At 41.8% G+C, this 22,440-nt stretch overlaps 1 protein-coding gene across 1 annotated transcript in view; it reads left to right on the top strand.

Moving 5' to 3' along the window:
- The first annotated feature begins 542 nt into the window (after nucleotides 1-542).
- LOC126175600 (zinc finger protein-like 1) overlaps nucleotides 543-22,440 on the top strand; it is a 34,924-nt gene continuing 13,026 nt past the window's right edge. The window contains exons 1-3 of the mRNA XM_049922478.1: nucleotides 543-791; nucleotides 14,549-14,660; nucleotides 16,930-17,123. Of these exons, the coding sequence (XP_049778435.1) occupies nucleotides 690-791; nucleotides 14,549-14,660; nucleotides 16,930-17,123 (408 nt within the window). The 5' untranslated portion in view covers nucleotides 543-689. The remainder of the gene's footprint in view (nucleotides 792-14,548; nucleotides 14,661-16,929; nucleotides 17,124-22,440) is intronic.

Here is a 22,440-nt window from a genome sequence, read left to right on the forward strand (position 1 = left end):
CGGGAAAGGAAGTCGGCCGTGCCCTTTCAAAGGAACCATCCCGGCATTTGCCTGGAGCGATTTAGGGAAATCACGGAAAACCTAAATTAGGATGGTCGAACGCGGGATTGAACGGTCGTCCTCCCGAACGCGAGTCCAGTGTGCTAACCACCGCGCCACCTCGCTCGGTAGAAAGTAATACGTGTTTTCCTTCCACCACTGATGCTGTTCATTTACAGTACCTAGTGATCCCATTCTGTACCTTGAGAGAGCCGGCTTGGGGTACAGGGACCACGGAAAGCTAAACATACTTTCTCTACACACGGTCTATAAAGCGCAGTATTGAATGTAGAATGTTTTTGATCAAGATCAAATTATCACTTTTCTTGCTTCACCTACGTCCTCTGTACTTTCGTTTTGTTTTGACACGTCCCATTTCACGAAGTTCCACATCGTCGACTTACGTTTGTCGATACGTTAGCATTAAACAGTAGAAGTATCTGTCTTGCTTTTTCTTTGTTCCAGTGTTATACGTAGGTTTGTCTTTGCTGCTCAAAGTCTGGGAAGGGTTTGTCAGGTGTTTGTTGTATGGACGTGGCCCGGTAGTGAAGTTGTTGAGTGATGAATGTTTGTATGATGTTGCTCCGTTTGTAACGTGTGTTTATGTGTATTATAGTCAGTTACATTGCATTTGAAGTGCCTTAATAGTAATGGGTCTCTGCAAATGTCCAAAACGAAGAGTAACGAATCAATTTTGTTTCGAACACCGAGTAAATGTTTGTGAAAATTGTATGGTCACAAATCACCCAAAAGTAAGTGCGAGCTGCTACAAAACACTGACTGAATTACTCTTGCCCTAAATACGAACTCTTACACGTAGCAATCGCTTCACAAAATAGCAGAGTATGACATTTCCTGAATTACGTTCAATATGGAATAAGGATTTGAAGGAATTTAAGTTCTACATTGAAAGAAATTAAGAACCTTGAGGTTTGCCGATGACTTTGTTATTCTGTCAGGAACAGCAAAAGATCTGGAGGAGCAGTTGAACGGAACCGATAGAGTTGTAAGATGAGCATCAACGAAAGTAAATCAAGGGTAGGTCTAATGGTAGCTTATGTAGTCTTTCAGTTGCATCAGGTGATTCGTAGGAAATGATATTAAAATTAATAAGTGAATTTTGCTGTTTGGGCGTCAAAATAACTGACGATAGCCGAAATAGAGAGGAAGTAAAATGCAGATTGGCTCTAGCAAGAGAAGCATTTCCAATAAAGAAGAATTCACTAACATCGAATATAAATTTTGAAGGAAGGAAGTCTTTGTGTATTTGTCTATTGTGTAACTTTGTTAGGAAGTAAAATATGGATGAATAGCAGTTCAGATAAGTAGAAAACAAGCTTATTAAATGAGGTATTGTAGAAGAATACTGGAGATTGAGTGAGTAGACTGAATAATAATGAGAAATTACTGAACCAAATTTAGGAGAAAAGAAATTAGTGGCACAACTAGACTGAAAGAAGGGATCCAGTTGATTTGATATACTTTATGAAGTATAAATGAACTGTCAATTTGTTATCTGAGGGAAGTTTATAGGTGGGGAGGGTGTATAAAAATTGTAGAGGTAAACCAGGGGATGAATACTGTTACAGCTTACTCAGTACAGACTAACATACAGAGTTGCATCAAACCAGTCTTTGGACCGAAGGCCACCAGCACCACAACATGGAATAAGAAATGTTCCACCCTCAGTGTTCTAAATCATATCAGACAATTGGCTTGATTCTCTCTAACACCTTTCAATTTCCACTTGAAAGTTTCATAGGTCAGATCACCATTGTGTTGTAGATCAGCAAAACATCTTGAGTGCTTTTTGAAATAGTGCTTCTGGAAGTGAAGAACAATTTTCTTTCATGATCTTGTAATTCACAGTATGTGAAAGCTTCATAACACTTTTGTCAGAATGAACCCTGAAGTCACTAGCCTTCCTCCTGTCTTGCACAATCTTCACATACTTTGTAATACCTGCTAAAACTAGATATCAACAGATACTCTTGTTTTTCAGTAATTAATATGTCCAGAATATCTGCAGCACTGTAGGCAGTAATTTGTTCCTCACATTATTGTTATTAAAATTCTTCCTCTGTTTTTTTGAGGCATTTCAAATGTGTGTGTCATCCACTTTGAACTCTGTACTGCCGTAAATAAATACCATCATGTCTGTTAGTAAAATACAATACTTTATACTTCTTATTAAGAGTATATACCTAGATGATAGGACATACTTGTGACTGCAGTTGAGGACACTGTTTTCTATATGTCGTCTTAAGTATTAGCTGCTGTTGTGTGCTTGGACATTAACATTGGTCGTGGATCTACTAATCTTTCACATTGTTGAGTGAGGCATGCTTGATGTTATTTGTGGGTAAATTCATGGCTTTCTATCCATTTTAATGTTCCACAGAGATTCCCAATGTAATTGAATAATGCACCACATTAAATTCTCTCAACTTATTTTACCAAAACAGAAAGGCAATCACTTGGTTAAAGATATGAACTAATGCAAAAAGAGATGATGGGGCTGACCATCAGTAGTTGTGCATTGTTGCGGTTATTACAAGGAAGAGGACTGTGTTGGCTTCTAGGCATATGTGATTCATTATTTAATAGTGTTGTATGTGATTCACAGATTAGAAACACTTATGCTATTCTTCATTTTGTTCCCATCTCATTGAGTATACATTCAGTGGCTTAAATGCATGCGCCAAGCAAAGTGGCACATTGGTATAATTCTGGTTCTGAATACAGGAAGACTGTGTTTCAAATTAACCCCACCAATTCCCTCCTCGTACACCCCTCCAAAACCCTAAAACCACATTCTGAATACCCACCCCCAGCGGCCCCCCACATCCATAAACCAACCGGAGACTTATCCCTCTCATATTTCCTCTTACCAAACTGCAACTTGGCAACCTCAGCCAGCACCTCAGGCCCACCCAGCCTACCCCTGTATTTAATATATTCGGAACAGGCTTCCCCAAATATGAAAACCAAGTATTGCAAAATTTTGAGATGGGATTTCCAGTTGTGGAATTTTACCTGATGATCACGGGAAACTTGCAAAGACGTTCACCAGATTTGGGGATTAGAACTATCTTAAGATTGATCTCCTCTTATATACTTTCCTTGTTGCGCTCGCACGCGCGCACATTTAATAAGGGCAGAGCAGGTAGTTGTTGAGGCCTTGTTGAAGGCACCCTACTGGCAATTTTTACATTTTAGAACGGATGGTGTGAGGAAATTTTATTTGAGAGCATATGGAGAGCAGAAGGAAGTGTTATTTGAGAGCTTATGGAGAGCAGAAGTAATTTGGAGGTAATCAATACTCATAAATGAAAGTCACTTGTGAAAAGTATTTTCGCAGAGAGTCAGTTTTTGAAGTGTTGTTGACTAGTGATCAAATTTAAAAGTCTTTTCATGAACCTGGTGATAAATCATAATGAAAGTCAAGCAGCTGGTGTTGTATTTGATGAATACAGAAGGTAAACAGATTTTTTGTTGTTGTCATCATCATCTATAGCCTGGTTTGATGCAGCTCTGCCTGGTAGTCTATCCTGTGCAAGCCTCCTCTTCTGTGCATAGCTACTGTTTAACCTACATTTATTTGAATCTGTGTAATGAAGTCAAGCCTTGGTCTCCCTTTAAAATACCCTATTGCTCCTTTCTCTCAGAACTTCTCTCAATTAGCAGACTGACTATTCCTTGATGTCTCTGAATGTATCCTGTCAACTGATCCCTTATTTCAGTCGAAGTGTATCATAATTCCCTTTTCTTCCCAATTTGATTCAGTTCCTCCTCAGCAGTTATCAGAGCTATATGTCTAATCTTCAACAATATACTGTAACACCATTTTTCTAAATCTTCTCTTCTTGTTTGAACTGTTTATTGTCCATGTTTCACATCTTTACAAGGGCACAGTACACACAGACATCTTCAGGAGGGTGCTTTGCATATGCCATAATGACATTTACATCCAAAATGAAAATCACAATTTTGCCTCTGTTGTCTGATGCTTTCAAATTTTTTAATGTCTCAAATCGTTAATAACAAGAAAAACCCCTATTCCCATGGAAGTCCAGTTTGTTCATTTTTAGTTTGCTAAAGTTCTTGTGTTCAGTGGCGACATTCACTGCCATGTCTTGAGCCTTGTATCTCTGTTGTGTTCCCAAAATCATCAATTTATCCGTGCAGTACTGTGTTGTTAACTAATCCCTGGAATTTTATGTTCTCCCTGTTTCAGCCATCATTACTTATTTTGTTGCCCAAACAGCAAAACTTCTGTATTACATTTAGTTTCTCAGCTCCTCATCTTCACGTGATGTAAGTGACTTTGTGCCAACATGTCTGATGCTTAACAGGTGACTGGATAATGCATAATTCCCAGTCCCATGTTGACAGGTAGGGTTCACATGTACCCCGTGGTAAAGGCCAACCCCATGGAGGGGTGATTGCCTGAGCTGCTGCCTTCCTAAACTGCTGATTGGTCAGGTGTTTTGGAGGTGTGACATGAGGTGTGAACAATTACCCAAGGTGGGTACAACCACACTCAAGAGTCCTGTTGCCACCCAACCAAATGTGTAACCTGTGGTAGGGATGCTCAAAAGGCAATTGTCCGCCTCCTTCTTCCCGCTGTATCAACCGCAATGGCAACCATGCCACCTCCTCCTGCGATTGTTCCATGTGTCTTGATGAGAGGGCTGTCCTGGAGATCCAGGCAAAGGGAGAAGTTCCTTGCCCGGTTGCTTGCAAGTTGTTGGCTAGTTGGAAACCCTGCAGTCTACCATCTGGCACCTACAGTACATCTCGCTCCATAAAGAACATGACCACGTGGACTTGTGATTTCAAATTTAGCACCGTGGTTGTGAACTCACCCAGTGGCATGGTAGTGCCCGTGTCTCCCCTCCAGCTGTGCAGCAAGCTACTGAACTTTTGCCCACGTGGCAAAGGCACCTGCCACACAACTGGCAGGCTGGAAAGTGTTGAAGGAATACTCCCCCGAAGAGTTCCTGTGTCCCTCCAGCCGAAAAACATCTGAATCTTCATCTGCCAGTGGGAAAGGCTTCACGAAGTCAAAAAAAGGGAAATGGTCTTCTCCTTCGCTGACTTGGAAATACTCTTCTATGGTGTCACTGCATGATACGCTTGCTCGGCCAACCTCCGTGTCGCCAGTGTGCACTACCAACCGTTTTTCTGCCCTAGACTCCACAGACTGACAGAAGGAGAATGCCAAAACCTCTGTAGACCTCATGGAGCAGGATCCTCTAGCCTCTGTGCTCTGTAGCTATGAGTCTTCAAGGTTGGCACTCAACAGCCGCTGAGGTGATACCCCTTCATTTTTTCCTTGTCATGACTCTCCTCCAATCAAACATTGGCAGCTTTTGATCCTAAAAAGAGGACTTATGCCTGCTCTTTGAATCACAGCTTTGGCGTGTACTCTGCCTCCAGGAAACAAAATTGTGTCCCCACAACCGCTTTGAGCTCTTCCATTTCTTCCCGGTCTGCTCTGACCTTCCCCCCAAGGACAGTATTCCATATTGTGGGGGACTCATGCTGCTCATCCAGGGTGATCATAGTCAACCCATCTCCCTGACTACCCAGCTCCAAGCTGTTGCAGTCTGCATTTTGCTTCCTCACTTGACTTTTTCCCTTTGTACTGTTTACATCCCTCCATCATTCGGTGTCACGAGGGCAGACTTCCTCTAGCTTATTGGGCAACTCCCTCATCCTTTTCTGCTGCTCGGTGACTAATGCACACCATCCCCTTTGAGGCTCGCCCAGAACCTGTCAGAGGGGTGCCCTCTTGGCTGACCTTCTCAATCGCCTTAACCTAATCTGCCTTTACACGGCAGCACCCTTGTTCCTTTCAGACTCCACTCACACCTATTCCCATTTGCATCTCTCTTTCTGCACTGCCCAGCTTGCCCATCATCTTAAGTTGTCCGTTCTCTGACACAGACCGAGCGAGGTGGCGCAGTGGTTAGCACACTGGACTCGCATTCGGGAGGACGATGGTTCAATCCCGTCTCCAGCCATCCTGATTTAGGTTTTCCGTGATTTCCCTAAATTGTTTCAGGAAAATGCCGGGATGGTTCCTTTGAAAGGGCACGGCCGATTTCCTTCCCAATCCTTCCCTAACCCGAGCTTGCGCTCCGTCTCTAATGACCTCGTTGTCGACGGGACGTTAAACACTAACCACCACCACCACCTCTGACACATTCTCAAGTGACCATTTCCCATGTGCCATCCGATTGCTGACTCCTACCCCACCCATGTGCACACACAGATGGCAGCTTTCTATGGCTGACAAGAGGCTTTACACCTCTCTCACAACTTTCAATGTATAACATTTCCCCAGTTGTGATGACCAGGTAGAATATCTTACAAATGGTATCCTTACCGCCACAGAACGTTCCATTCCTTGGAGTCCCTTTTAATGTGCTGTGTTCCAGTCCCTTGGTGGACTGAGGTGTGCTGCAACACCATTTGCGCTCGGATAAGTGCTCTCCACCTATGATAACAAACTGCATTCATTACAAACAGTGTGTGCCCACTGTCGTCACGTTCTTTGGGATAGCAGAAAAGCTAACTGGATTTCCTTCACTAGTTCTTTTAACAGTTCCACTCTCTCTTCCGTCATGTGGGCCAACCTCTGACGCTGTGTGGGACCAAGGCCCATTCTCCAATTTTTGGCCTGACAGTTGCAGAAAATGTCACAGTGGACCCCACTGCTATCTCCAGCACCTTGGGCTTCTGTTTTGTGGAGAATTCAAAATCCACCCACTATAACCCTGCCTTCCTGCATCGGAAACGAGTGGAGGAGGCTCAAACGATACCCTTCTCTTCTCAGAATCGTGAGTGCTACAACACCGATTTTACTACAAGGTGCATGCTCTCACTTCACCCCAATCCTCTGTCCCAGGGCTGGACGATAGTCACATTCAGATGCTGCAGAACCTTTCTCTTGCAGGCAAGCTCTTTTCCTTCATACAGACAGTCGCATCTGGACAGAGGGCACATTTCCCCGACACTGGCGTGAAGCCACTGTCATACCCACACCCAAGCCTGGCAAGAACAAACACCCATTTGTCTCACCATCTGTGTTTGCAAGGTGGTGGAACATGTGATTCATGCCTGGCTGCTATGGTTGCGTGAATTTCACAATTTACTTACCACTGCACAGTGTGGACTTCGAGCATGCCGTTCTGTGGTTGACCGTCGCATTACCTTGTCCAATCATGTCTTGAATGGTTATCTGCAGAAATACCAGACTGTGGCCATGTTTTCCAATTTGGAGAAAGTCTACGACACCTGCTGGAGGACTTACATCTTCTGTACTCTCTACACCACTCATGCATGCCCCATTTAATTCAGGAATATTTAAGAGACCGAGTTTTCGAAATACATGTGGGCTCTTCCTTGTTGGGCACCTTTATCCAGCCTCAGGGTTCCATCCTGGGTGTTGTCCCTTTGCTATTGCCATGAACCCCATAATGGCTTCTCTGCCTCCAGGCTTCTCTGTCTACTGTTTTGTTCATGATTTTGTGATCTATTGCAATTGTCCATGGACTTGTCTCCTTGAGTGGCATCTTCAGCGATGTCTTGGTCTCTGTACTCGTGCAGCATCGGTAGTGGCTTTCGCTTTTCCACTGACAAATTTCTGGCAGCACAACTGGTCTCTTCCACTGTCTTTACATCTTGTGCCTGTTGCTCTTCCGTTCATTGAAACTACGAAGTTCCTGGGGCTCATGCTCAACAGGAAACTTTCTTGGTCCTCCCAAGTACCTTACCTGACCGCCCACTGTACACGGTCCCTCAATGTCCTACATGCCCTCAACAGTATTTCCTGGGGAGTGGATCAGACCACCCTCCTAGACTATTGGTGTTTCGTTTATGCACCTGCACATCCGCCCCTCTTACGTCATCTCAATACTGTCCACCATCGTGGCATCTGTTTGATCACTGGCACCTTTTACACTAGGCTGGTTGAGATTCTGTCTGTCAAAGCTGCCAGACTACCACTGTCATATCTTCCTGACTTTCTCCTCAGCAGATACTCGTGCTGTTTGTCTGCCTGCCTGGCCACCCATCCTACTCCCTCTTCTTCGATGACTCCTTTGATCGCCAGTATGGGGCCCATCCCTCTTCTCTGTTACATCCTGGAGTTCACTTTCACCTCATGCTCTGATAGCTTAATTTCACAGTACCTGCCACTTTCCCGATGGGTGTGAACCCTTCACCACTTTGGCTTTGTGCAGCAGTCAATGTTCTCCTTCACCTTAATTTGCTTCCCAAAGACATTACTCCAGCCTCACTCTATCACTTTAAGTTTCATGACCCTCGCACAGAACTTCGCGATAGTACCTTTGTGTTCACTGATGGCTCTCGGACTGACCGTGGAGTTGGGCGCGCCTTCATCATTGGCGCCAACGAGTTTCGGTATCGGCTTCCGGAACACAGCTTAGTATTTACAGTGGAGTTCTTCGCCCTGCATCAGGCCATGCAGTACATCTGGAGACATAGGCTTTTCAATTGCATCATCTGCTCTGACTCTCTCAGTGCCCTTTAGAATGTCAGTGTGCTGCCACATCCATCCCTTAGTGCAAAGGGTCCAGGAAAGCTGTCATTTTATCATTCTTGATGGTGCCATTGTGATGTTTATGTGGGCTCCTGGTCATGTCAGTCTGATGGGAAACAAGGCCACTGATTCTGCTGGCAAGGCTGCAGTTCTCGTACCTCGTCCTGTTAGTTCTTCTGTTCCCTCTGATCCCTGTGTCGCTGTCCGTCGGCAGGTGGTGTCACTTTGGCACCATCACTGGTCCTCCCTTCATGGGAACAAGTTATGGGGAATTAGGCCTCTCCCATTGACTTGGACGACCTCCTCTCATTCCTCTTACCATAAGATCAATTTAGCTAGGTTGCATATTGGGCACTGTCTTTTTAGCCATCGCCATTTGTTAAGTGGTGCTCCCCTTCACTATGTGCTCTTTGGCCTCAACCCTTGATGGCACGCCATTTCCTGATGGCATGCCCTTTTTTTTTTAATCACTTACATTCTCATTTATATTTGCCGCCTGAGTTATCGGCCATTTTAGTGATAACTCTTTTTTTTTTTTCCTTAGTGTTCTATGGTTCTGACATGGGCTCATATGACCCTAGTTGTTTTTGCACCCTAAAACAAAACAAAAGCACTGCCTTCACGCCATCCCCTGGCACACAGTCGTCATGCTCGCTCTCCAAGTAGGAATACTGAGGATGGTAATGTGTAATCTGGTAGCCAATAGGCAAAATAAATAAATTGTGACCATAGACTAAAACTTATGCTTTTTCAGTATTGTATTGGTAGCTGTTCCGCAAATAGTATGTTGGCACTGTGTGTTGAAGATAAGTCATATAGTCAGCATTGCTTCACTTGTTCATACATTACTGCGGAGCTGAAAATCTTTCCTGAGATCAGCTTCTACCAGTCTTTTCATTTTTCTGTAAACAGTTCATGTCAGTCTTTTGCAACCTTGAACTTATTAAACTGATGCTTCTGTAATATTCACATCTCAGTAACTTCCTGCTTTGAAATTGAAGTTATTACATTCTTCTGGAAGTCAGGATATTTTGCTAGTCTGGATATCTTGCTTACCTGGTGGAACTGTTCTGTCATAACTGGGGCTCCAAAAGAGTTCAATAATTTCGAAAGAATGTTGTCTGCATCGGGTGCCTCATTTCAACTTGGGTTTTTCAGTGCTCTCTCATGTTCTTCTCACAGTATCATGTATCCCTTCTCGTCCTCATCTACTCCTCAGGTGGCTCATTATTCTATTGAGAAGTGTATGCATGGCAGGCATTTGTCCCCAAGCCATTTCAGTACTACTTCCTTTCCTGTGCTGCAATTTTAATCTCAGGATATATCTTTTTTCCGACTTATTGCCCAGGACATATTCTCTGCTGACAATCTAGCTTGCTCGTAGGATGTGGATTCTGGCAACTCCCACTTTGTTCCTTCCTTTTACACCACATATTTTGGTTCATTTATGTTTGGTCGCCAAATCTGGGTTTGACCTCCACCCTTCTTCTTCTTTTTTTAAAAAAAAGGTGACAGGGGTTCCTGAGTGCCCCGACCAATTTTTATTTATCAGTTTTTATTGCACCAGTTGTTTCGAGTTACAATTGGTACGTTACTCAGCTCCCCACCAGTCCAAGAGAACACCTCCTGCAGGACTCCATACTGAGTGTTACACTTTTCTTTATTATCATCATCAAAGTGATTGTGATCTGTCGAATCACTGGTCACTTCTGTGTTGTTTTTTTGATGGCTTTTGCATTTAGTAAAATGCAAGTCATGCATTTCTGTCATACCATGGTCCATTCTGACTCAGAATTCAATTTGGGTATCCAGCACTTGGAAGTTGTTGCCCATTCTTGATTTTTGGATCTCTTCTTTGGTAAAAAGCTGACATGCCTGCCACTATATTCATAAACTAAAGGCAGTATTAATCCAAAAGCTTAATGCTTCCTACTTCCTCACCTACCCCTCTTGGGGTGCAGATCATGCTATTGCCTTCCTTATTTACCAGTCGCTAATCTCATCCTGGCAGAAATATGGTGGTCTGGTTTATGCCTCAGGAGCACCTTCAGCTTACAAATTGTTAGACCCAGTCCATCATCATGGAGTAAGACTGAAGACTAGCCACTGGTGCCCTTATGATTAGTCCCATGGACATTTAAACAGACTTGCCTTGTCTGCATTTTAATTTGTAGTAACTCAGTGGGCATTACCGAAACTACTCTTCTTATCTTGTGGTACCTGCTGTTCATGACTTTCTGTCTGACCTTAGACCTACAGTATTCACATTGTCTTTCTCTGAGTCTCAAGTCGTGTGTATCTCTTGGAATGAACTGGCAGACCAGTTGGCTAGAGAAATGCTTACTCACCCAACATTCACTTTGACGGTCCCAAGTGTCATTTTGTGGGTGCAAATAAGACCTCTTGTCAGCATGCTGCTCCTTCTTCCATTCCTCCTGGAATGAATCCACTGTCCTGTTGCCTCTGCAGTTGACTATACCAAATTAACACATAATTTTATCTTATGTGCCAACCACCTTGCCGCAGTGGTAACACCGGTTCTCATCAGGTCATTGAAGTTAAGTGCTGTTGGGCTTTGCTAGCACTTGAGTGCGTCACTATCCGGGTGTGCCAGGTGCTTTGGTAAGCGAGTTGCACTCAGCCGTTGTGAGGCCAGTTGAGGAGCCACTTGACTGAAAAGTAGCGGCATTGGTTCACAAAAACTCACAACAACCAGGAGAGCGGTGTGCTGACCACATGCCCTTCTGTATCCACATCCAGTGAGCCGAAGGGTTGAGGATGACATAGTGGCTGATTGGTACTGTTGTGCCTTCAAGGCCTGCTCAGATGGTGTTTTTTTTGTTAATGAGGCATCCCCATGTTGTATTTGTGGAACCTTACAGATACTAGCTGTAGCCTCGTGCTGCTTTCCACTTACAGATATTAGCTGTAGCCTCATGCTGCTTTCTCCCGCCACATTTTCATGCATTAAAAAAAAAAAATTCTGTATGTATTTTATTTCTATCAGTGTTTAAAGACTATACAGATTAGACAGCTAATTAGCTTATTTTCCTCATTAAATTTTAAGTGTAATGACCATGGCAATCTTTCTTGGGGTATCCTCCAGTGACAGGCTACAGTTTTTAGGTGCCTGGGTTTTATCTCACTTTCGACCATACAGCTATTGGCACATGAGTTTTCAACCACAACATGGGTGCGAGACATGGAGCTCTCAGTTCTGCTTTTCTCTCTCCACATTGTTTTACATGATGTTCCAGTGCAACAAGGAACTGATAACCAAAATTTTTAGTTCCTTTATCATATCATCAGCAGCAGCAGCAGACAGTAGCTCACCATATGGTAGACTACTCTCTGTTTCTGGCTCTCCATGCCAAGCGTTGTTCTCTGGATTCTTTGCCTCTAAAGTTGGTAGATGGCATCCAAACAGATGAACTGGTTCTTTATTTTCCCCAAGAAAGTGATTTTTGTCCTCAGTTATAAACATTTAAACTGTCTTCAGGGTTAGGACTGGGTTGTCTGCTACCACATCCTGAATGTGGAGACCTCTTGATCTGTCTCCTCTGCCATCCACCTTGCACCCCCCCCCCCCCTTCTCTCTCTCTCTCTCTCTCTCTCTTTTTTTTTTTTTTTTTTTTTTTTTTTTTTTTTTTTTTTTTTTACATGGTTTCAATTTCTGTTAGCCCTTTTTTTGCTGCGTCCTATTTTACTTTTTAGGAGTCACACACCGATGGAGGCAAGACCTTAAGGATTCTTTATCCTTGACCTTACCGGATGATGAAGAATAGTTGAACAGCTTTTCATTCTTCGTACAAGAGTGTAGACCCTTTATTTTCATCTTTAACACTTCCCACCCCCCATCATGCATACTGAGCCTGGGGAGGGGGGGAGAGACTCTCACCTGCACCCACCCATCTACTTACCTAATTCTTTCTCTTACCGTATTTTACTTTTGTGAGTCTGACTGATGTTCATTGCATTTCTTGCTTTTACTATTACAGATCTCCTGGGTAGAAGGCTTTATTGATTCCATTACTGTCTGAGCCCTTCATTCGCTTGACAAGGGTCAGATGTGAGTGACGTTTCTCTCGCCACAGATCGAGCTCTGTGGGAGCCCTCATCTGCTCTCTGACATGCAGAGCAGCTCGATCCGTATACTTTTACATTACCTCTCTTCAGATGTTTTCTCTGCTTTGACATCGATATTGCTGTCAGTTCCTCAATGTTTCACTCCAAATGGAGTCTCTTGAACAAGGAGGGGGGACGGCCTTGTTTAGTCTCTCTTAACATACCCGCCCCCCCTCCCCCCTACACAAACACACACACACACACACACACACACACACACACACACACACACACACACACCACCAATCCATTTTTGCGTTTTAATGGATCAGTGCATATACATTCATTTTACTTATAAGCATTTGTCGTTTCCATGTTGCGTCTGCCCACCAACAGCTCTTATGTACAACTTCCTCCTGCCGTAAGTTCTAAAATGTAACTGACTGCTACACGAAGCACGCATCTGATAAAGATAGTGCTAAAACAAAGATAATTGATATAATTTAATGTGTTTAACAGCACACTTGATTACAACAAACAGTGTTAACTTCCATACAATAACAGTAAATGTTTCAGTTAAATATGTGAAGCAACAAAGCAAAATAGTTGTTTTAATTTATAGGCCTATATTTTTGGATGAAATACAGAAAAATTACAAAAATTTGATTTGAAAAGCATATTAGGATTTGTCATCACCTGTTCATGAAATGTGCAATATGTGGCCATTTGAAAATTGTGAATAAACTAGTTGATACCCCATGTCTTGAAAATAACATGCTGATACTCCCGATAGCATTATACCGTTGATATTTGGAACCACATTTAGAAAGGATGTGTAAGTAATGAGGAAATATTTCATAATAATTGGTGCTGTTGCATGTAACACAGTGAGGTGCTGTAACTGTGCTGATTCTTGTGTGTGAAGGGATTCACTTGTCTATCTGCCTTTTCAGGTGTTTCTTGGATGGACAAGAAAGGAGAGAACGAGAGGGGTGGCATGAGTGAGAGTGATGTAATGTTTGCTCAAGTCTGTGTAAATTTTATAGTGTAAAGTGTGACCGCAGGTCACATATAACTATTTCCACATAAACTAATAAAATTTCTAAGCAGTGATGCACAATAATTTCTTGACACTGAATGCACAAATTGAAATTTGATTAGTAATTGAGATCATGTAGTAGAAGTTTTATTGGCCCATATCAGAAGTATGAACAGTTGAAGTAAGTTGATGTGTCTGTCTGTGTCAACCAAGTATGGAGTTCACATGAGTGCAGTTACAGTTGTTTTTGTACTCTGAATAGATTGCACTCTGAGTAAAATTCACAAAAAGACTTGAATTGCTTGTGATGTATTGACTGCAGCATCTGACACCCATTTTTGTCCAAATAGGAGCAGTAAATGAGAAAAACCACAGAAGTCAATTAACAAACTTGCATCAAACTTATTATGATTGATGTCTGAACTGGAGTAGTGCTCCCTAAGTTGCTTCTTGACAGTCACTTCTTTTTCATGTAAATCTTGAGCAGAAAAGTTGAAATGAAACACGGCACACTGTTTGTACCACTCGGCATATGGCTTAACATATTTTGGTTACCAAAAACGTTATTGAGACAATAACACTTCAGTTGTTATGAATATGTATTATTGTATGTATGTAGGTGTCTGTAAATAAAGAGAGATCTACAGGTTGTTTGTTTGAAGCAGTTTGTCATTGAAATATATTGAAACTGGTAATTTGTGCTAAAAAATAGCCAAAAGGTGCTGCTTTGTTGTATTTTATTCTTGTTTTTCTACCAAAATATTACTGCACAACACTTTTTGATGTTATTTTTATGCCCATTGGCTATTAAAACTGTTTCAATTCTGTTCCAGTGCATAGTCCAGTCGTATCTACAATGGCTACAGGATAGCGATTACAACCCAATATGTGAACTATGCACAAAGGAACTGGCAGATGAAGACTGCATTAGGCTGATATGCTATCGTAAGTTTTCATGCTACTCTGGTGATTTGAACTACACGTGGAAATACTGTTTTTAGCTGCACAAATTAATGGTGAAGGCAAAACCAACATATTTATAGAATACTTGATTGATTGTAGATATTTTCACTAGTATTATATGCTGATGACAAAAGAACAGCATTGGTCTTTGTTTATGTTATTAAAATTATCAAAATGGTCTGCTGAACAGAATAATGCACTCCCAGTTTCATTTCTTGAAATCTCTAGTCTTGGATGACAGGATGGCAAATGATTGGCACTTCTCCTTTCTCGCCTTCAAATAATTAATTGTTAGGTCCATACAGAACGGTCACATACTCAGAAAATTACATACATCTTCAGTTTTGCTGATGAGTTCATCTGTTAACTCCTTGGCATCCTGCTAATGCTATGGTTGAACTCTTCTAACTACCCATTTCCTCACCAATTTCCTCTTTCACTTGGGTTAGATTTGGAAGATTTGTTCCTGTCATCTCTCTGTAGACATATTTTTTTCCTCCATTTCATCATCCAGCCCTCACTCTTTTTAACATATCATTGCCATATGTTATATTTCACCCTGTGTGATACAAAAGAATTCCACATAAGATTACTGAAACCCAAAAGCACGTATTTTAGGCATTCGGGAGGATGACGGTTCAGTCCCGCGTCCGGCCATCCTGATTTAGGTTTTCCGTGATTTCCCTACATCGTTCCAGGCAAATGCTGGGATGGTTCCTTTGAAAGGGCACGGCCGACTTCCTTCACCATCCTTCCCTAATCCGATGAGACCGATGACCTTGCTGTTTGGTCTCTTCCCCCAAACAACCCCCCCCCCCCCCCCCCCCCCCCCCCATGTATTTTAGGCAACACACACTGGTCAAACATCTTGTGCTGGGATTACCTGTAGTATTTTTTAAGATGGCATTTTCAAATTAATCTGTAATTCTACATAGAAGTTTGTTGTTTCATATTTAAAATTGTCATCTCTGACAATACACACTAACAACACATTAAATCTACTTGAGACTGAATTAAACAATGAAGAAACATGATTGTCATACCAGTACACTTTTTGGTTAGCTGGAACGCTCAGCATATCACTACATTACAGATGAATGGACTGAGTTGCAGATGAATATGTCTGATATTTAATTGTTTGTTGTGCGCGCAAGCATCATGAACACATTTGTTGTTCTTCAGTGATGTTTCCTGTCGGTTGCCATAGAAAATGTCGTGTTTGATCTCGTGTAATTTCAAAGAAAATCTGCTTCTCTTACTTCCCATGTTCTTAATAATGATCCTGGTTTAATCATAGCTTCTTTTTGGTACAGCATAATTGACAGCACTCCATCACATTTATCTTGTTAATGTCCATAGCAATTTTGCTGGAGTTTATTGTATGGTCATCGCTATTCACTGTAAACTGCTTGTTAAATTTAAACCTTAAAACAGAATTAAGTATCAAGCTATTCTGGGAACACACACACACACACACACACACACACACACACACACACACACACACACACTTCTAACTAATATTTGAAGTAACTCACCCTGTTACTTACAGGGAAACCTACAGTTTAATGTGTACACTTAAATATGGTACAGCGTGGCATTTTTCACTTCCATAGATCGTTGTCAGAGGAGGAGGAGGCAATAATCTACAGAAAAAATCGTAGGACTGATAAGGGATTAAATCCAAAATCTTTGGATTTGTAGTCTGACAATTACTTATCAATGAAGCCGCAGTTCATAAAATTAAAAGTGAATGGTTGAGACCTGGTGCTCACTCCAGAACAATGAGCATCATTTTTCTGTTTGCTGATAGATCAAACCTTGCCTATTTCTCATTTTTATGAGAAAGTATTAGTGAACTGTGTCATCATTAAGGCCAATTGCTGTGGTGCTTGGTTTACATCAGAAAATGTTGTAAAGAGTAGTTCATCTATTGCGTGTTAGTGTATGTACGTTGTGTATCTACAGAACAGTCTTGTGAATTGATTTGTACCCACTTTTGTAAGCATTACATGATATTTTATGACACATAGATAAATAAATAAATTCAGAACTTACTGCCTTGTGAGGTACGTGATTGACACACAAAATTGTAGATCCTTAGTTCAGTCAATAAATCATAATGCATAAAATGAAAAGGGTAAAAGAGAATGTAGTTAAATTTTTTTCTCTCACTAGTTTTACAGTAAGTATATGTGCAATTTATACTGCTTGCAGAAATGAAGTAATAGTCTACTAAATGGTGTTTCAGATGTCTATCACTGGGCATGTTTGGATCAGTATGCAAGGCAGTTGCCACCTACAACTGCACCAGCGGGGTACACATGCCCATCATGTCGTGTTGGACTGTTTCCAGCACCCAATTTAGTTTCACCAGTGGCAGATGTCTTACGTCAGCAGCTTGCTGGAGTAAATTGGGCCCGTGCTGGTCTTGGCTTACCACTTGTGAGTTATTTCTTCATCTTAGTTTGCTGTGTTTAGTTTTAAATAGAAAAAATGAGCATATATGGAAATAGACTGAATGTCAAGAAGCAGTAAGTCGACATTTAAACAATGGAAGGTCCAGGATGGAATAACAGTAATTATAAAGGAATAGATAGCTACTACTGATAGGGTGGCATCAACTCGCAAGCTGACACAGTGAAAAAGACTGCTAAACATTTAAGCTTTTGGAAATTAAGTCATGCTTCTGAAGTAGAAAACATACATCCATTCACACAGGCACAACTCACACACACGGCCTCTGTATCTGGGCACTGGGACCCAACTCCGACTGTGTCTGGCTTGAGCGGTAGCAGTAGCAATATGCTGGGATGGGTGGTGCGAGTGAGGAGGCGGCATAGTGCAGGCAGGGTGAGTGATAGCACGGTTGGAGTGGGGAAGATGCTATCTGTGGGATCATATAGGGATGTGGTGGGGACAGAATGGGCTGTTAGGTGCAGACTTAGGAGACTATGTTGGGAGGGAGGGTACAGGAGAGGAATAGAAAAGGGGAAAAGACCAGTTTTGATGGAATAGAATGTGTGTGTTGTGCTGGAGGGGGAGCAGAAAAGGGTTTAGGCAGGTGAAAGAGAAAGAACTGCAATCCACAACCTAAAAACTGATCCTTACCTTGTAATCCTACATCCCAAAAAAGGCTCTAGTAATTGCATTTACAGTTTATACCGGTTGCTAAAATGAAATAAGTCTACTAAATGATGTTTTAGATGATTTTCACTGGGCACATGCAGTTGTTAATGGCAAGGAATTCATCCATATACAAACCCTCCCACAGGGATTTCATTCCTGAAATCCAGCAAGATCTCCAGTCCTTCCTCATATCCTTAGATCCATCTCAGAATCTCTCCCCTGAGCCTCATTAATCACCTCCTCCATTCCCCAAATACGTACCTTCTACGTGCCTCCTAAAGTCCATAAACCCAACCACCCAGGACACCTCATTGTGGCTGGTTACTGTGCCCTCACAGAGAGAATCTCTGTTCTCATGGACCAACAACTTCAGCCTACTACCTGTAACCTAATGTCCAATACATAAGACACCAACCTTTTCATACACTGACTCCACACAGTTTCTGGTCGTTTTCACATGGGACCCCACTCATCACTGTCAATACCACCTTCCATTACACTAATAACCGCAATGCTCAGGACCTTGCTGTTATTGAACACCGTCTTTCCCAATGCCCGAAGAGCTTCAAACCTACAACGTGTTTCCTGGTCACCATGACCAACTGTATCCTCACCCACAATTCTACATACATACTCCACAAGCCACTGTATGGTGTGTGGTGAATGGTACCCTGTACCACTACTAGTTGTTTCCATTCCTGTTCCACTCACAAATACAGCCAGGGGAAAACGACTGTCTATATGCCTCCATATGAGCCCTAATTTGCCTTACCTCCATGGTCCTTAAGCGATCTGAATATTGGCGGTAGTAGAATTGTTGCGAAATCAGCTTCAAATGCAGTTCTCTAAATTTTCTCAGTAGTGTTTCTCGAAAAGAATGTCTTCTTCCCTCCAGGGATTCCCATTTGAATTCTTGAAGCATCTCTACAATACTTGCTTGTTGTTCGATCCTACTGGTAACAAAAATAGCAGCCCGTTTCTGAATTGCTTTGATGTCTTCCTTTAATTCGACCTGGTGTGGATCCCAAACACTAGAGCAATACTCAAGAATGGGTTGCACTAGTGTCCTATATGCTCAGGGCCTTACATATGAACCACACTTGCCCATAATTCTGCCAATAAAACATAGTCGACCATTCACCTTCCCTACCTCAAACCTCATATGCTTGTTCCATTTATATCGCTGTGCAACATTACACCCAGATATTGAAACAACGACCTGACTCTGTCAAGCAGGACACTACTAATGCTGTATCTGAACATTATGGATTTGTTTTTCCTACTCATCCACATTGACTTACATTTATCTACATTTAGGTCCAGATGCCATTCATCACATCAACTTCAAATTTTGTCCAAGTCATCATGTATCATCCTGCAGTCACTTGTCTTTGATACCTTTCCATATACCATTGCATCATCAACAAAAAACCACAGATTGCCACTCACCTTGTCCACCAGATCACTTTCCAGAAATCTAGCAATATTAAATCTGCCAGTTGACCTTCATCCACAGCTCACAGTATGTCGTGTGAGAAAAGGGCAAGCTGAGTGTCACAAGAGTGAGGCTTTCTAAAACTGTGCTGATTTTTTTCGGACTCTATGAAACTTATTATATTTGAACTCAGAATATGTTCTATAATTCTGCTATAAACTCATGTTACGGACATTGGTTTGTAATTTTTCAAGTCTGTACTTTTACCCTTCTTGTATACAAGAGTCACAACCACTTCTTTCCAGTCAAAACAATTTTTTCCAGGCAACTGTCAACAGCATTGCTATACTTGGAGAAATGCATGGAACACACTGTGCTGTCTTACAGTATATTTATTCACACATGTAAATATATTGTAAGACAGCACAGTGTGTACTATGCGTTTCTCTAAGTCTTTCCAGTCGCTTGGGACTCTGCCCTGGGCGAAAGATTCATGATAAATGAAAGTTAAATAAACGTCCAACGCTGTAGAGTAATCTTTATAAAACTGAACTGGGTTTCCATCTGGACCTGCTGACTTATTTTCTTTCAACTCTTTTAGTTGTTTATCTGTATTACTATGTCATCCATACTGAACTCTGTGTGATGGTCAAACGACGGTTTGTTTGTATGACTGTCCTGTGTGAACAATTTCTGAAACAAAATTTAAAACCACTGCTTTCACTTCGCTGTCTTTGACTGGCACACCAGGCTGGCCAATGAGTGACTGGATAGAAGCCTTAGATCCACTTAGTGATTTTACATTGGGACCAGAATTTTCTCGGATTCTCAGCCAGATCTTGTGCTAAGTTAATACAGTAGTAGTTGTATGCTTCATGCATAGCTTTTTTCACAGGTGCATGAATCTCTGCTAATCTTTGCCAGTCATCACGTGTGTTCTCTTTTGAACCAGCAGTTTCTGAATTTTTCTGTCCTTAAACAATTTAACAAGCACATACTTGTCCAGAGCACCATTTACAATCTGTTTATACTTCTCCTTTGAGGGCATCAACTACAAATAAAGCCATGGTACAGCAATAAGAAGTCTCATTGCACCATTCTATGCCAACCATGTTCATGGGCCATCTAGAGAAATCTTTCTGACCAACTAGAATCCCAAATCGCTTACTTCATCCAGAGTTATTGGATGTCTTCATGGTCTGTACTGAGGGTGAGGACAACCTATCCACATAACTCCAGAACCTCAACAACTTCTCCACCCTTCGAGTCACCCAACAAATCACCTTCCTCAATGTTGGCCTCCATTTTAAGGACAGCAACATCACTATGTCCACCCACATCGAACCTACTAACCGCCAACAACACTTACACTTCGACAGCTGCCATCCAATTTATTCCTAGTCACCTGAGGTTGTCACATCTGTAGTGGTGAGCAGTCCCTCTCCAAATATGCCCAGGATCTCATTGAAGTCTTCACATACCAAAATTACTCTCATGACCTTGTCCACAAAAAATCTCCTATGCCTTCTCTCTCCAGTCTTCTACCATCTACCACATACTCACTGTACGGCCACAAAGAAACAGTACACTCATGACCCAGTACCACTCAGGGCTGGAGAAACTGAATCACATTCTTTGCCAGAGTTTAGACTATCTTCTGCCATGTCATGAAATGAGGACTATCCTCCTCACCATCCTACCCACCTCTCCTGCAACAGTGTTCCACCACACACCGAACCAACACAATATTTTTGTCCATCCCTATTCCACGCCTGCTTCCAATCCCTAGCTTCGCCACTCAAATACATGCAGGAGACCTACATGTAAGGCCTTTTCTATATGTCAACCAACGACCATGTATTCCATTCCTGCCATAGCTATCCCTCACCCCATCAAATGCAGGACTACTTTTGAAAGCAGCCATGTGATCTACAAACTAAGCTGCAATCACTGTGCCACTTTCTAATGTGGGAATGACAAATACCGTATTTACTCGAATATAAGCCACACTTTTTTCCAGTTTTTACAATCCAAAAAACCGGCTGCGGCTTAGAATCGAGTGCAAAGTAAGTGGATGCTTTGCAGGCACAAAGATAAATACTGGTGCCAAAACCTCTGCGTCAGTAAATAAATTTTAAAAAAAGGTGGAAGACGAGCTTTTTTTTCTCCGCCCCGAGTTTCGACCACTGCATTTTCATACATTATCCAACGAAGTAAATACAAATTCCGTATTGTTCATCTTCGAATGTAGCAGCATTTCAATGTACTATTAAAATCCGACTGGGAAGACTGTTTGGGGTTTTTGTCAATATAGCCAACTCTACGTTCTGAATTTTTTCCTACCTGTGAGAAGAGATGGTTGCTAATAGGAACCTGATGAAATATGAATCACATGCAGTATTCTCTTCACCATAAGAATAATATGAATATAAACATTTTGCCATGTATTCTTTCGTGTTTGCTGCTATCTCATTTAAATCCTGTCTGCCTAATAAACTACGAAACTAGAGTGAGACAACAGCAAACGCAGAAGGATATACGTATCATGTCATGTTTATATTGGTATTATTCTTATGCCTAATAGTGATACATTCAGAAATGAAGCACGGAAATTGACTAGATTTTTAAATCTAAGATGACTCTAATTTATGTGCTGAATGTAATGTACTAAAGAGGCGTCTGCAAAGATTTTCAAATGGAGAAAAATTTTCGCTAAACTCTCGTTCAGAACATCTTCTATCATACACAGTCTATTAGGTTCTTGTTGATCATTATCAAAGAAAGCAGCAGTGTAAGTAACAACAAATAGCAGTCTCTTGCCATTGTTTCGCTAATGAGACAATTCCTCTCTCTCTCTCTCTCTCTCTCTCTCTCTCTCTCTCTCTCTCTCTCTTTTTTTCCCATCGTAAGCGGCGTTAGTGCACACAAAAGCAAGCCATGCCGCGAGCGGCGACAGGCCGTAAACACTCATTATCAGAATGCGGCAAACAATGCATGACATAGTACAGTAATGCATTTTCAGCTTAGAGTGATGTAAACACCTATAACAAAGAAAACTGCACTTATCAGATCAAAGAAAAATAAGCAATCAATTCAAACCAGACGAAGCACATGAAAAAGGAAGGGTACCCATATAAATACGGAGCGCCTGACGCATAGCAATGGCTACCTGGTAAAACGTAACTGCTAAGCTTAAGA

The sequence above is a fragment of the Schistocerca cancellata genome, chromosome 1 (assembly GCF_023864275.1).
Source record: "Schistocerca cancellata isolate TAMUIC-IGC-003103 chromosome 1, iqSchCanc2.1, whole genome shotgun sequence".
In the NCBI taxonomy this organism is placed as follows: Eukaryota; Metazoa; Arthropoda; class Insecta; order Orthoptera; family Acrididae; genus Schistocerca; species Schistocerca cancellata.